General features: G+C 54.5%; 2 protein-coding genes across 5 annotated transcripts in view; one reads left to right on the forward strand and one right to left on the reverse strand.

Moving 5' to 3' along the window:
• Nucleotides 1-12,712, forward strand: part of NHSL2 (NHS like 2) — a 270,748-nt gene that overhangs the window by 241,905 nt on the left and 16,131 nt on the right. The window contains exons 1-3 of one of the 2 annotated variants that reach the window (XM_059911921.1): nt 7,174-7,636; nt 10,500-10,627; nt 10,934-11,129. The exons of the other annotated variant lie outside the window; for it this stretch is intronic. Of the exons in view, the coding sequence (XP_059767904.1) occupies nt 10,625-10,627; nt 10,934-11,129 (199 nt within the window). The 5' untranslated portion in view covers nt 7,174-7,636; nt 10,500-10,624. Of the gene's footprint in view, nt 1-7,173; nt 7,637-10,499; nt 10,628-10,933; nt 11,130-12,712 lie in introns of those variants that run through there. 2 annotated transcript variants of the gene reach the window in all.
• RTL5 (retrotransposon Gag like 5) lies at nt 2,810-7,453 on the reverse strand. Of its 3 annotated transcripts, XM_059911924.1 has the most exons (3): nt 7,440-7,453; nt 7,156-7,294; nt 2,810-7,027 (listed from the first exon to the last, which is right to left on the reverse strand). In XM_059911924.1, exon 3 carries the CDS (start codon nt 7,001-7,003, stop codon nt 5,276-5,278), a length of 1,728 nt encoding a protein of 575 aa, XP_059767907.1. In that variant the 5' UTR covers nt 7,004-7,027; nt 7,156-7,294; nt 7,440-7,453; the 3' UTR covers nt 2,810-5,275. The 3 variants fall into 3 exon arrangements, 1 of the variants encoding a protein (XP_059767907.1); XR_009500378.1 differs by lacking the exon at nt 7,440-7,453 and having other exon boundaries at nt 2,810-3,200; nt 3,670-7,406; XR_009500377.1 differs by lacking the exon at nt 7,440-7,453 and having other exon boundaries at nt 2,810-3,200; nt 3,642-7,406.

Below are 12,712 nucleotides of genomic sequence, written 5' to 3' on the forward strand. Positions count from 1 at the left end.
GTTGGCCTCCAATGCTCTTTTCTGCACTGGGCTGAGCTGGTCATTAGAATTGCCTAGGGAGCTTTTTAGAAATAGAAATTCCTGGACATTCTGATTCTACCAGCGTGGGTTGTGAGTGGAGGGTGGAGGTTAAGAGTTATGGAGGTCTAACCGCTGGAGTTCACAGTCACACTCTGCAAATGGAGCAAGTGACCTTGAGCTGCCAATTTCCTCACAAAATGAATGAGAGGAACAGTGAGGCCTGCTTCACAGGCAGCAAGTTTTTCTCTGCCTTCCTCCATACCTTGGGAACAGAGTTTTTATGACTCTTGCCATCCTTGTCACCCTTCTACTGCCCCCACTCTTTCCTTCTTTCCTTCTTCCTGGCTTTTGCTCTAGTTTCTTATTTTGGGCATGCAAAAGGGCTTCTGTGACGTGCAATCTGGTCACCTTCCATTGGGCAGCCAGGATCCCAGGTGGGCCCTGCCCATCTCCTGGGTCTCGCACTCACTCTGTTGCAGCAGCCCCAGAAGGTATTAGCATTTCTGGCAGCCACGGTAGTCTGCTGATTCATCCTGAGCCCCCATCAACTCAGGTTTTCAGATTTTTTTTCACAAGTTTCTTCTCATCCACATCTTCCCCACTCAGGCTTCTGCAGATGGTTTTCGGAACTTAACTGCAAGATCTCACAAGTGCACCTAGTAAAGGTCATTTCAGCACATCCTTCCAAGTTAGAGAGATTGCGGGGGTGCTCCTGATTCCATTTTGGAGGGGATCCTCTAGTCTTCTAAGCTTCATGCCATCTGCAGATGCCCTCGGCAAGCTACCTCTAGGTCTCCATCCAGCGGCCCATTTATTCACTCACTTCTTAGTTTATGTACCAAACTGGGGTTGCAATCCTACTGTGTATCCAGCCATGTGCTGGGCCCCAGGGACTAGGTGGATGAGGAAACTGTGTCCTGAGCAGGAATGGGACTCACATAGGGTCCCACATCCAGTCAGTGGTGGGGCTGGACTGGAATCCAGGGCTTTTTTCCCTATACTCGTAGGGCTCCCCACTGCAGGGGTGGGCAAGGCTGACCTTGCTCCTACTTTCCCCCGCCTGCTCTGATGGGCCATTGCACATGCAATCTGGGATCAGCTATCCCTACCTGCAATGGCGTGGGAGACTCCAGGGGGTGCTGGAGACTTTATCTGACCCCCTGAAGCAGAAAGGGGAACCCTAGTGCTCACTGATGCTGCTCACGGCCCCACAGCCCTGTCCCTCCCCAGAAGGGGCAATCAGCCACACACCCATGCATACTCATCGCCGTAAACTCAGCGCTGCCACTGGCCTGGCTTGCTCTGCGGGCCCTTCCCTGCAGGGCAGAACTGACTGGTTCTGGAGCCTCCAGAGAGAGGGCACCTGATGCATACCTGGTTGCTTTGGCAAAGACCCAGAATCCAGTCAGGTTGAGGCTTGAGCTCGTCAGGGGGCTTTCCTGGGAAAGGGCATGGGGTATCAGAGTTGAGAGAGTACAGGTCTGGGAGTCACAAAAACCCAAGTCCCCCATGCAACCTAGTATCTCTGAAATTCAGGTCCCTCAGCTCTAAAAGAAGACACCATTACCTGCCTCACTGAGTATGGGAATGAAATGTGGTGAAAGTGTCTGGCACACAGTCAGAAACAAGCTGGTTTCCTCCCTCCCTCCCTTCCTTCCTCCCCCATAAAGAGGCAAAGCAAGTGCAACTCTGATGCCTGGCTTTGTTTCTCACCGCACGCCTGTACGGTGGCAGGGCAAGAGGACAGGTGGGCAGGACAGGGCAGACCCGGGAAACAGGAGGGCCACTGGAGGGGAGGCAGAGAGGGGCGAAGCATCCCTGGAGCTGACGAATGGGCAGCTGCGGTGCTGTGATAGAGCCACTTAGCAGCTGTAAACTTTGGGCCAGTGACTTCTCTCTAGGCCTCAGTTTCCTCATCTGTAAGATGGGGGTGAGATGAAATGAGATAACGGATGTGTAGTGCCTGGAACGGCACTGATACCTGGTAGGGGGCTCCATAAACGTTCTCACCCACTGTCCCAGGGGAAGAAATTTCAACTCATGGCTGGGAAACTTGAGCAAATCCCAGAATGGGATTCAGTTTCTTCTGCCCCCACAATCTGTGAGGAGCAGTGAAATCTTGCTGGAGGGTGTCTGCATGGACTGCTCTAGGGATGTATTTAAAAATCTTCACCAGCTTTCTCACTGGTGTCCCATAGCACCATCTAGTGCCAAGAAGTGGAAGGGCCCTCCCCCTTCCCCAACGTGGGCCCCCTCCCTCCCTCCAAAGTCCTGTGTGTGGGTGTGTGTGTGTGGGGGGGGGGTGTTTGGGGGCCAGGGGGGCTGCACTGTTATAGGATGGTAGGGTAGGGCTAGACCACTCATACCTTTATATCTTTATATTAGTGGAGAATTAATGCTGTTTTTCAAGATACCTAGTGCCTCCACTTCCCTCCTGACAACTTCTGCCATCCACAAACTCGGTAGGCTAGGTCCCTTAGTTTCCTCATTGAAGGACTTCAAGGCTTCAGGCTAGGGTTGATCCAGGCGAAGTGCCTGGTAAGTACCTAATGCCTCCTAGGTGGGCTTCTGTGCTTGCTCAGTAACCCAGAGAGACACAGTCTTTACACACCCTATATCTTTTTTATTGAGGAGAAAGCTTTAGCATACAGAACAATTTCTCATCTTCACAACACAGTAATGCAACAATATACAATAACACATTGGTTTCAATCGATTTCTTCCCGGGTCTCTGGGAATCCGTGGGCTGCCTTCATACCCCTGCATGCATCCCCCCATCCCCACCCACCCCTCTTTCAACCCAAGAAAGCGCCCAAAGCCCATAGTTCCTCTTACAGCCCTTGTGGCTGTTACATCACAATATTGAAGATCTGGGAAAAGGGGGGAAGTGGGTCAAAGGGAGCCCAAGCCCCCTTGCCACCAGAGGGCCAGAAACCAGCTCACTGCTCATCTGCTCTTTCCCCGGCTGAGGCTACACGGGCTCAGGATGAGAAGCACCATGGGAACAGGCAGGGCCTGTGCTGAGGGCTCCCTGGAGATGGGGGTGCAAGGCACCTGTCCTTTGCACTTCTCTGGCAGGCATGTGGGCAGCAGGGCTAGCGTGTCGACCATCAGCAAACAGGGTCCACGGCCTTGAAGAACAGCGGTTCCCCTTCTGGAACTCTCTCCTGAGGAAATAGCTGAAAAACAGACAAACTTTTCTTTATAGGGTTATTTACTCCTGCCCTGGTGGGGATGGGGGGAACCAGGCAATTGACATGTCCAACACATTAGGAGAATGCTTGAATAAATGATTCAGTCTGTGTGACTGCATAGGTGGCAGCCATTTTAAATCCTGCTGATCGAGAGCTCGCAGGATGATCTTGGCTTTGAAAAGACGCAGTGAGAACACACTAGAAAGTGTTAACAGTGCTTGCGTCTGTGTGGTGGGATTCTGAATGTTTGGGGCTTTTGGGTCCTTAGCGTTTTCTCTATTTGCCGATTTTTCTCTAATGATTATGTATTACTTTTCTCTTTGGAGGAGGGGGGTAGCCTTTTTAAAAGATAGCAACAGGTTACAGGACCTTGGCTCCAGCGATCCCCAGGCTGAGAAATGTGTGAGCAACAAAAGGGCTTCTTACCTCCCACTGATGAACAGAGAGACCTCACCAGACACCAGCCGGAGGACTGGGCTTCTCCATGACTCCTCTTCCTCCGGCTCCTTCCTCTTGCCTCTGGGCTCAAAATCCTAAGGCTGGGCTGAGGTTATCTATCAGACTCCGGTGAGGAACAGAGGCTTAATTTACTATGTTTTCCTCCCTTTGGCCACAGACACTTTGGCTGCACTTGCCCGGCTGCCAGGCCCTGTGCAGGAAGCCCAGTGTGGAGGGCAGTTCAGGCCAGCAGTGGATCTGACTGGCATTCTGTGGCCAGAGTGACATAGTGTGTATGTTTCACTGCAGAAGCAGTGTTTTCTGGACCCAAGGCAAGCAGCAGGTCTCTATGAGGGCCCCTAGGTTAGGACCCAGAAGCCCCAGGAGTTACTGGGAGGCAGTCAACCGCTTAGGCCTCACCGCCTACTCGATGCCCAGCGCCACGCCATGGCTTGCCCCGAATGTGAGAGACACAAGGTCATCCCGACTGCAAGGCTGCAGTGGGTGAAGTCTCTGTAGAGAGGACCTTCCTCTCTACTCTCAGAAATAAGGAGTCCTTTAAGTTGGAGTTGAAGAGCAGGCCTTGGGCCTCTCTCTCTGGCAGTCTGGGAAGGAAAGGCCAATTAGGTCACCTCTGGAACCCCAAGGATGGCAAATCTTCTGCCAAGACCTTTGGCTGGAGACTGCAGTCCAAGGCCTGGCCAGGGGAGGAGACCACCGTCCCTAAGGAAAGAGTCAGTCCTTACAAGGTCAAACTGAGTTGTTGCTGCTGCTTTCTCCTCCTCCTGCTCCCCCACCCAACTGCCTACCCTCTAGGCAACGTCAAGGAAAAGGGTAGGGCATGGAACATTGGGCTCTGTCCACTGGGGATGCCCAGGAGGGTAATGTAGTAAGAGGAGAGGATCCCAGATCTGGAGAGCCCTGAGGCCCTGAGCCTGTAGTCTGTGGGAAGGTGGAACCAGCTTGCTCAGTCAGTCAAGGTCAGGTCTCAGCTGGGTGGTCCATTGGACACGTGGTTTTGCATACTCTCACTGGGCTAGATGGAGGGGGTTCTTCGGGGCCCTCCTGCTGGAGGGGTGACCTGAAGCAAGTGTAGGCTTCCAGGCACGTTTCTTGATAGCATTTGCTCTCCACTGATTATACCTAGTAAGTGGCCTCAGTGGCTTTAAGAGTTCAGTGGAGCCTGTCCTTTCACTCACTGGGGCAGAGCAGTGAGGCATTGGGTGAAGTCCTGGTTAGCTAGTCAGAGGATTAAACCATAGAACACAGTGTGAATAGACGCAGGAGAGGTGAGGGCTGGGAACAACTGGAGGGGAAATACAAGAGGGTGACCAGTTCATTTACAGGAACAGGCCCAGACACCTGCTCTCTAGCTCGCAGCAGGACTGAGCAGAGTGCACACCGAGAGGGCAGCTATTGCTGAGCCCTCCTTTCCCGGGTGTCACTCCCCGGTCACGGTCGCAGGATGGTCTGGAGTTCTCCAGGTCTTCTTCGGGTTCTGCAGGTTTGGAACTCCCTTAAGTACTGGTCGGTCAATGGGGCAGGTGTGGCAGCAAAAGCAGGGGCAGGGGACGCAGTGGAAGGGTGTGTTCTGGTGGGGGCGGGGCAGCTCGCCCCAGCTCTCACACGCGAATGCGGCCCCGCGCAGCCCGGTGGGCCCCCTGCCTTGGAGTGAGGCGGAATAGCACCGGGGGACGGCGTCGTATTTGGCGTTGCCCCAGACGACCTGCCCGGCGAATCAGTGGCGGCGAACTGTAGAATGGTGAATTGGTACCTGGAAGGCCCTCCAGAAGTGGGACTCGATTCTGGTTCCTCCGTCTGCTGGGCTGTATGATGGGAGGTGACACATCTAGGAAATTTTCATGATAGTAGCCAGAAGTCTGGGATGAAGCATTGGCGTAGGTGGGCTCTATCTCCATCAGCTCATCCAGGTCATCATCTTGGGTCTCATCCTCTGTCTCTTGCTCCTGTTCTGGCTCCTGCTCGAGCTCCTGCTCTGGTTCCTGGCGGCCACCCTCATGTTCATCGTCTTTCTCATCCTTATTCTGATCTTCCTCCTCCTTCTTCCTCTTCTTCCTCATCCCCTCCTCCTCTTCCTCCTCTGCTTCCTCCTCCTCTTCTTCCTCCTCCTCTTCTTCTTCCTCCTCCTCGTCCTCCTCCCCTTTTTGTTTCAGCTCCTTCTTCCTCATCTCTTCCTCCCTCTTCCCCCTCTTCTCCCCCTCCTCCCCCCTGGTCTCTTGCTGAATAGCTCTCACGCGCCTCCCCTGGTCCTTGTCCTGGAGCCTGCGCCTGCATGCCTCTTCATCTTCATCCCCACTGTGGCACTCTTCTCCCTCTTCACCTTCGAGATTACGGTCTGCTGCAAAAGGGAAGAAGATATTGCGAACCCCAGGGAGTGGGATTGGCTTGGGGACACGCACTTTTCTTTCTATCTCCACGCACTCGAGAATCAGCTCATCCAGGTCGGCCATTTCAGTTGACCATAAGAGCTCCTTGCGGAAGAATTCTGACAGGCCTTTGAGGAATTGGTTTTGAAGGCGGCAGTCATCCCAAGACAAGAATTGAGCCAGGAACTGAAAAGCATCTGCATAGCTGCCCAGGGTACAGTCTCCCTGCTTGAGCTTGCGGATGGCTTTTTTTGCCACGCTTGGGGGGATGGGGCCACAGAATTCCTTACGGATTTCATCCAGGAAGCGCGGGAAGTTGGCATGCAGGGGGCTTCCTTCCTGGGTGACTGAGACGGCCCAGTCCTTGGCTTCACCAGCGAAAAAGGAGATCAGAAAGGACACCCGCTCAGCGCCCCCGGGGAAATGATCCTCATGGTCGGCTATGAAAGTCTCTAGCTGCATCAGGAATTCAGCCAGGTAGACTGGGTCGCCCGAGAAGGGTTCTATCTCGGGCCGCTCCAGCGGCGGCAGAGGAGGCTGCGGGGGCAGCTCCTTGGCCGAGGGCGGGGGCAGCGCCGGCGGGGGCGGGCTGGGCAGCGGGGGTGGGTCGACGGGCCCGCCGGAGGTGCCGCAATCCTGGATCACGCTAATCAACAGTTCGTCTGGGGCGTACTCGGGCTCGGCGCGCGGGGGAGGCCAGCACAGGAAGGGCAGTTCTCCCTCAGGAACAGCGTCGATCTCACTGAGCGGGAACTCAAAGTTCTCCTCGGAAAGGACGGGCACCACGGGCACCGGCCAGCGCATGTAGCTCGAGACATTGCCCCGCAAGGAATTGACCTCGGCCAGGGCTCTGCCGAGCTGAAGGCCCAGATTGGCATTCTCCCCGCGAAGGGCATTTAATTCTTCTCGCAGGGCCACGTTCGCCATGCGGAGGCTATTGAGATTCCCGGCCGCCTCGGACATCAGGACTAGCCTGGGGGCCTGGGGCTGCGGGCGGGGGGTGGGATGGGGAGCTGGGGGCCGCTAGAGGAGCCGGGGGCGGCGGCGGGGCGCGCGGGAGGCCGAGCCACACCCACCGGGGCGAGGGCCCGGCGGCTCGGCCCAGGGCGCGTTACCTCGTCCCGGGGAGCGCAAAGGGCGGGCGGCGGCGGGAGCCGGGAGGCGCCGGGCGGAGGAGGCGGGCGGCGAGGCAGCGAGGCGAAGATCTGGCGGGCGGAGGCTGGTGGCGAGGGAGAGAACGGACTGCGGCACGATCTGTCGAGGAAAAATCTTGCGTCTGGCGCGTCCCCGCCTTTTAAGCGTGGCCCGCGCCACCCCCCCCCCCCTACCCCGGGCCGGGGCGGGTCTTGGGGAACCGCGGGCGCCCACTGGCCGCCGCGCGCCGCCCCCGGCCCCCCACCCTCGCCGGCGGCGCCTCTCACTGCCTCTCTCCTTCCCTAGCTGCAGCTAACTCGGGTCGGGAAAATGCGACAGCGACTGCCCACTCGAGGTCGTCATGGCGACAGCCAGTGAACGTGTTCCTCTCCTCGGGCAGGCCCCCGAGTGTAGAGGAGCTGCTTCGCGAGGCGCAGCTCAATCTCCAGAGCCTGTTGCAAGGTACTGAGAGGGAGGGGGGCTGCGGCCGGAGCCCACGGGCCAGATGCATAGCGTCTGGAGGGAGGCGACGAAGAAAGAGGACAGGGACTCGCGAGAGAAAGAGAGAGAATAGTAGAAAACCTACTGAGAAACAAAACACACACTTTACATCTTTCACCTTCCAGACTACTGACTCCAAAAGCCCTAATTCTACGGCTGTTTACACCCTCTGGCCCCCCTCCCTCGTTTTTTTCAGTTCAGTAGTCTCTGGGGGAAAAGGGACAGAGGCCAAGGCAGGGCCATGGGTCAAGTCATTTACAAAGAGCGCTGGATGAGAGACTCCCGCAATGTGGGCCCACATGCCCTCAGGCCTTCTCTTGCCACATCACCCAAGTCTTTGGAATCCCGGCGCCCAAAGACAAAGGAGGCATCTGCAGGGTCTCCCACTCTGGGCTTCACTCACTCTGCTCTTGCAATAACCTTGTCCACATATCTCCTGGGTCGCTCCTGCCTCACCAAATTAAGCCCAATACACAGCACTCAGAGCTCACCTCGTCCCCAATTCCCAACCCCGTGTCTCTGAAGTATACTGATGAGCACCTTGTACACAAAGCTGGGTCCACACAACCCAGAGAAACAGCCCAGCCATAATGCCTGAGCAGTCAGATTGCCCGCACCAGGCAGAATGAGAAAACCGAGACAGAGCCAGAATCTAATTTGAATCCCACACCTAACTAGCTGTGTGACATTATGCAGATTACCCAACCTCTCTGAGCTTCAGATTAGTCAGTCATCTTTAAAATGGGGATTCCACTACCCCACATGGCATGATTTTGTGAGAACTAAAAATAGGGTGTCCATAAACTGATTAGCAAGGGTATCTTGCAGCTGGAGAGACCCAGATAAGATGCAACATCAACTCCCGGTCTGTGTCCTTTGGAACATAGGCTGATCTAGACACAATATTAAAATTAATGTAAAAGAAAAAAACAATTGTGGTCCCCGATAGGACCTTACAATGTGAAGAACATACACATTGACCAGAGGGATTTATCCAGTGTAAGTGGCAATAGGATTAAAACTCAGTGCTATGAGAGAGACCACTGGGGTGCTACAAATATCTGGATGGCGGTTACAAGGAGCAGGCATATGTCAGAATTCACTGAGCTGCACACTTAAGATTTGTGCACTTTACTGTAGGTAAGTTAGATCTCGAGAAAATAATACAAATAAAACCCCAGTGCTAGTCACAAGCTCCTTACACCCTCCAGGCACTCACTGTCCCATTCGGGCCTCTTTTCCAAGCCTAAAAGCCCTTACTCCCTCTTCCCCACTCCAATCCTTACACTTTCGTCCAAGTTCTGTTCTTGCCGCATCCGAAAAGACCTTTAACACTGGTTCTGCACTTTGCATCATTCCCTCCCTAAGCACTCACACGAGGCCCTTTGTACCATCCAGCTCAAGAGGACTTGTAGAGTTCCAAACTGATTTTTCTTTCATTTGTTCATTCATTTACTCATTCATCTACTAGTCCCAGGTGTATATTTTGTCCACCTAACCAGACTGGGCTTCTGAATGTAAAGGATCACGTCTCTCACTACTCTCCGGTTTCCAGAAGCACCTGGCACAGGGCTGGATCCCCAAGAGGACATTTGCTGAGTGAACATTAAAAGTGAAAAGAGGTCTTATTAGCTGTCATTTATCCATACCAACAAAGGGTAACTTTTACGGAGAATAGAAAACTGCAGCGGGGCCACCCAACCGAACAACGGCCATGACCCCACCTCCCTGCCAGGGCAGTGGCAAGCTTAGAGAAGCAAGATTCTAAGGGACACCACGAGCGTTGTGTTCAGATGAGAGAGGAGCTGCTATGCAGAAAGAAAGAGTCAGTGTGCTCTGTGTTGCCACCATGGGCAGAATGAGGACACGTGGGTGGAAACCTAGGGGGAGGCCAATTTCACCTCAAGATAAGGAAGAACTTTCCTGACATGCCTGAAAGCCCCAACTGTCCTTGGATGGAATGAGCCACCTTGGGAGGAAGGCTTCTCCCCTTCTCTGCAGGCAGGTGTGTGTGGAGGCTGAAGAAACACCTGGAAGGGATGCTGAGGAAGCCGGAGCCCAGAATGGGATGTTGGACCAGAGAACCCTCAAGGCCCCTCCTGACCCCAAGTTTCTATGATTCTTCAAATCTCTGTTCAAATGTGCAGAGTCCTGACTGTTCTTTAGTCTCACTTCCTTCACTCGTTGAACTCATCACTTAAATGAAACCCATTCAAATCTTCTGCATCCTTCTTATTCCCCAACGATGCCCCCGAACTTCTCCTTCCTCCTCCGCCACTACCTCCACCTTCCCTCTCCTTCCCCTTAGCCCCCCTGGACCTGATATCCCCCCCACAGTGGGACTAAGGTGCAGGGAACCGAGCCCTCAGAGGCTCAGGTAAGAGTTCTCAGCATCCAAGGGAGCATTCCACGTTGGGCTTCCCAATGCAAATTTCTTTGTGCTTCACACAGGTCATGTCCCTGGTAGGGTTGCAGAAAACCTGAAGAGCTGCAGGGCTTCAAAGAGAGAATCTTGCAGCAGCGAGTAGCAAAAGGCGTCTGCATCCTGAGCCTCTTCCTTGAGTTGAGCACTTAAGGTGGGGGCCATGGAGACAAAGGCCTGGTCCCCGAACCAGCACAACTCAAATCCATTGACTCTCTTTTCTCCTCATAGGAAGTAGGCATTTTTCCATTCCCAAATGGCTCAGACGCCGGGAACTATCCTAAAGAAACAATGAGAGTCAGACCTGGCAGCTAGAGCAGGAGCCCCCAGCTCATGGTCCTTCCCTGGCCCACCGCTTGGCCATGGCTCCCTAGAGTGTGTATCCACTGTGCTGTTTTTCAGAAGAATATGAGGAACAGTACTCGGAGGCCAGACTTCTGGGGCAGACCTTCCGCTCTGCTGATGAGGCCCCTGAGCCCACTCCCAGCCCAAGGCCCCAGTCTGCCAGGCGTCTGGAGTTTGTACTGATGGTGAGTTGCCTCCTCCCCCACCTGGGAGAGCCAGCATGCAGAGCTCGCCCCGCACCCATTGACGGGGGACCTGGAACTGCTTACTTTACCCACTGGAAGCTGCTGCTCATCTCTGCTCAGCAGCAGAGCCATCCTGAGGCCCTGCCGAGATGGGACCTGCACGGCAGGCGTCCGGCCTGGCAGCCTGTCCACACTTTCCTGCCTCCCAGATGAAGCCTCCAACCACCCTGCCTAGACAGCCATTCTGTGGGCACGGCTCGTCTCCAGCCGGGAGCACACCCTTCCCATCACCTTCTTTCCCAACAGCCCACAAAACGGCAGCTGAGCGAGGATGAGACTACCACGCAGGGTGTGAGGGCCCCTGAGGCCTCCCTGAACCTGCCTACCACAGCCGACAAGCAAGCTGCCTGGAATAGCCCCTTCCCTCTGCCCGTCCTAGAGGAGAAGCGATGGCTTCAGCCTTGTCCCACGCACTCTGACATCGTGCCCATCAATGTCTCCGGTAGAGTTGTTTAGCATCGCCTCTGTTCGCTTCCCTCCATGCCAACTACAGATCATCCTCTCCAAATGCACTGGGTGCTGGGGGAGGGAGCGAGACTTTCTTTGCTACTGGCTCACTCTGCACTGTCAAGGTCGTGGCTCTCGCCAGGGAACGGAGGCATGCTCTTTCTTCACTCTCTACTGGCCCTACCACACTAACTGAGACCATTTGATGGCAAAGGAAACTCTCTTAACAGAAAACTCTAAAACCTTATGAATTCATGTGCTCTTTGGAGCATCTGTGGAAACTTAGAGTGTATGAGTTATGTTTGGTTTGGGGAAAGAAGACTTCTTGTGCCAGAAACCGGGTTTGGAGCACACAGATAGGAGTTGCAGGGGAAGTGTGGGGTTCAGAGTGCTGGCGATAAACGGGAGGATCAGACCCAGAGTACAGACCAAGGGCCCTGTGGCACTTTGAGTCATCACTCAGTCTCCTAGTGAGGTGGGCCTCTTCCACTTGTGTGAGACCAAAGAGGGATCCAGTACTACCTTGAGATGGGGAAAATAATGTACGCAGCTCAGCTGGCTGTGTCTCTGGGGACATGTGGCACCCTGTACCATGCCCATTATTAATTCATTCTCCACACTTCACCGGCTGTAAGTGGGAGAGGAAGAGGGTCAGCCATTTCAGAAGGAGATAGGGCCAACGGCCTGACGAAATCAAGACCTCCTAACCCAAGGGGACCAGAGGCACCCTGTGAGCCAGTGCCAGCCCGTGGTGTGCTGGAAAAAGTTGATGAAGATGATGAGGACAGCTCTGGCCACAGGCGGTGACACTCCCTGGATATGGGGTCATCCAGTGCCACTGGTGTCATCTCAGGAAATCAGAGACAGGAAATAGAGCCCAGAGCCTAGGGAGGTGTACTAAGAGGTGTGAGGGCTGAGAGGAGAAACTCCCAAAGTGATGGTGGGTGCTTTGTTTTTGAACTTCTACCTTACTCTCAATGAGGCTGGCCCTGTGTCTTGCCCACAGAGCCACCTTCTGTGGAGGGGGGGTACCTATGTGGCCATGGGGCTGAGAGGGGAGGGTTTGGTTAGCCAGCCGCTGAATGAGAGACAGTGCAGGGGAGCAGCAAACCTCACCCCACTGCCCCCGCCCTGCCCCTGTCCTAGCAATTCCATAGGAGCAAAGACTGAGCGGGTGCTTTGAGAAAAATAGATCTCAGTCACCACGCAGGGGCGAACTTTGATCAAATGTGATCAGGTGGCTGGAGGGCAGACTATCAGACTGCTTCCTGGATGGTGGGGAGGGATGGCGCAGCTTCTTGGAGACACTGTCTTCATCGGCCTGAATAAAGGCTTTTCTCTGAGAAAAGATTGCAATCAAGCAATATCTAGTCTCAACATGTCTCTCCACTCCAGTGGTTCTCACCCCGGGCTGTACATCTGAACAATCAATCACCTGGGGAGTTTGAGAAAATGCTTCTACTTGGGCCCTATTCCCAGAGTATTAAGTGTTCTGAGGTGGGGTCTAGTTATTAGAGTTTGAAAAGCTGCCCAGTTTATTTCGATATGTAGCCAGGGTTGAAAACCATGGCTCTCGGC

The sequence above is a fragment of the Balaenoptera ricei genome, chromosome X (assembly GCF_028023285.1).
Source record: "Balaenoptera ricei isolate mBalRic1 chromosome X, mBalRic1.hap2, whole genome shotgun sequence".
Lineage (NCBI taxonomy): Eukaryota > Metazoa > Chordata > Mammalia > Artiodactyla > Balaenopteridae > Balaenoptera > Balaenoptera ricei.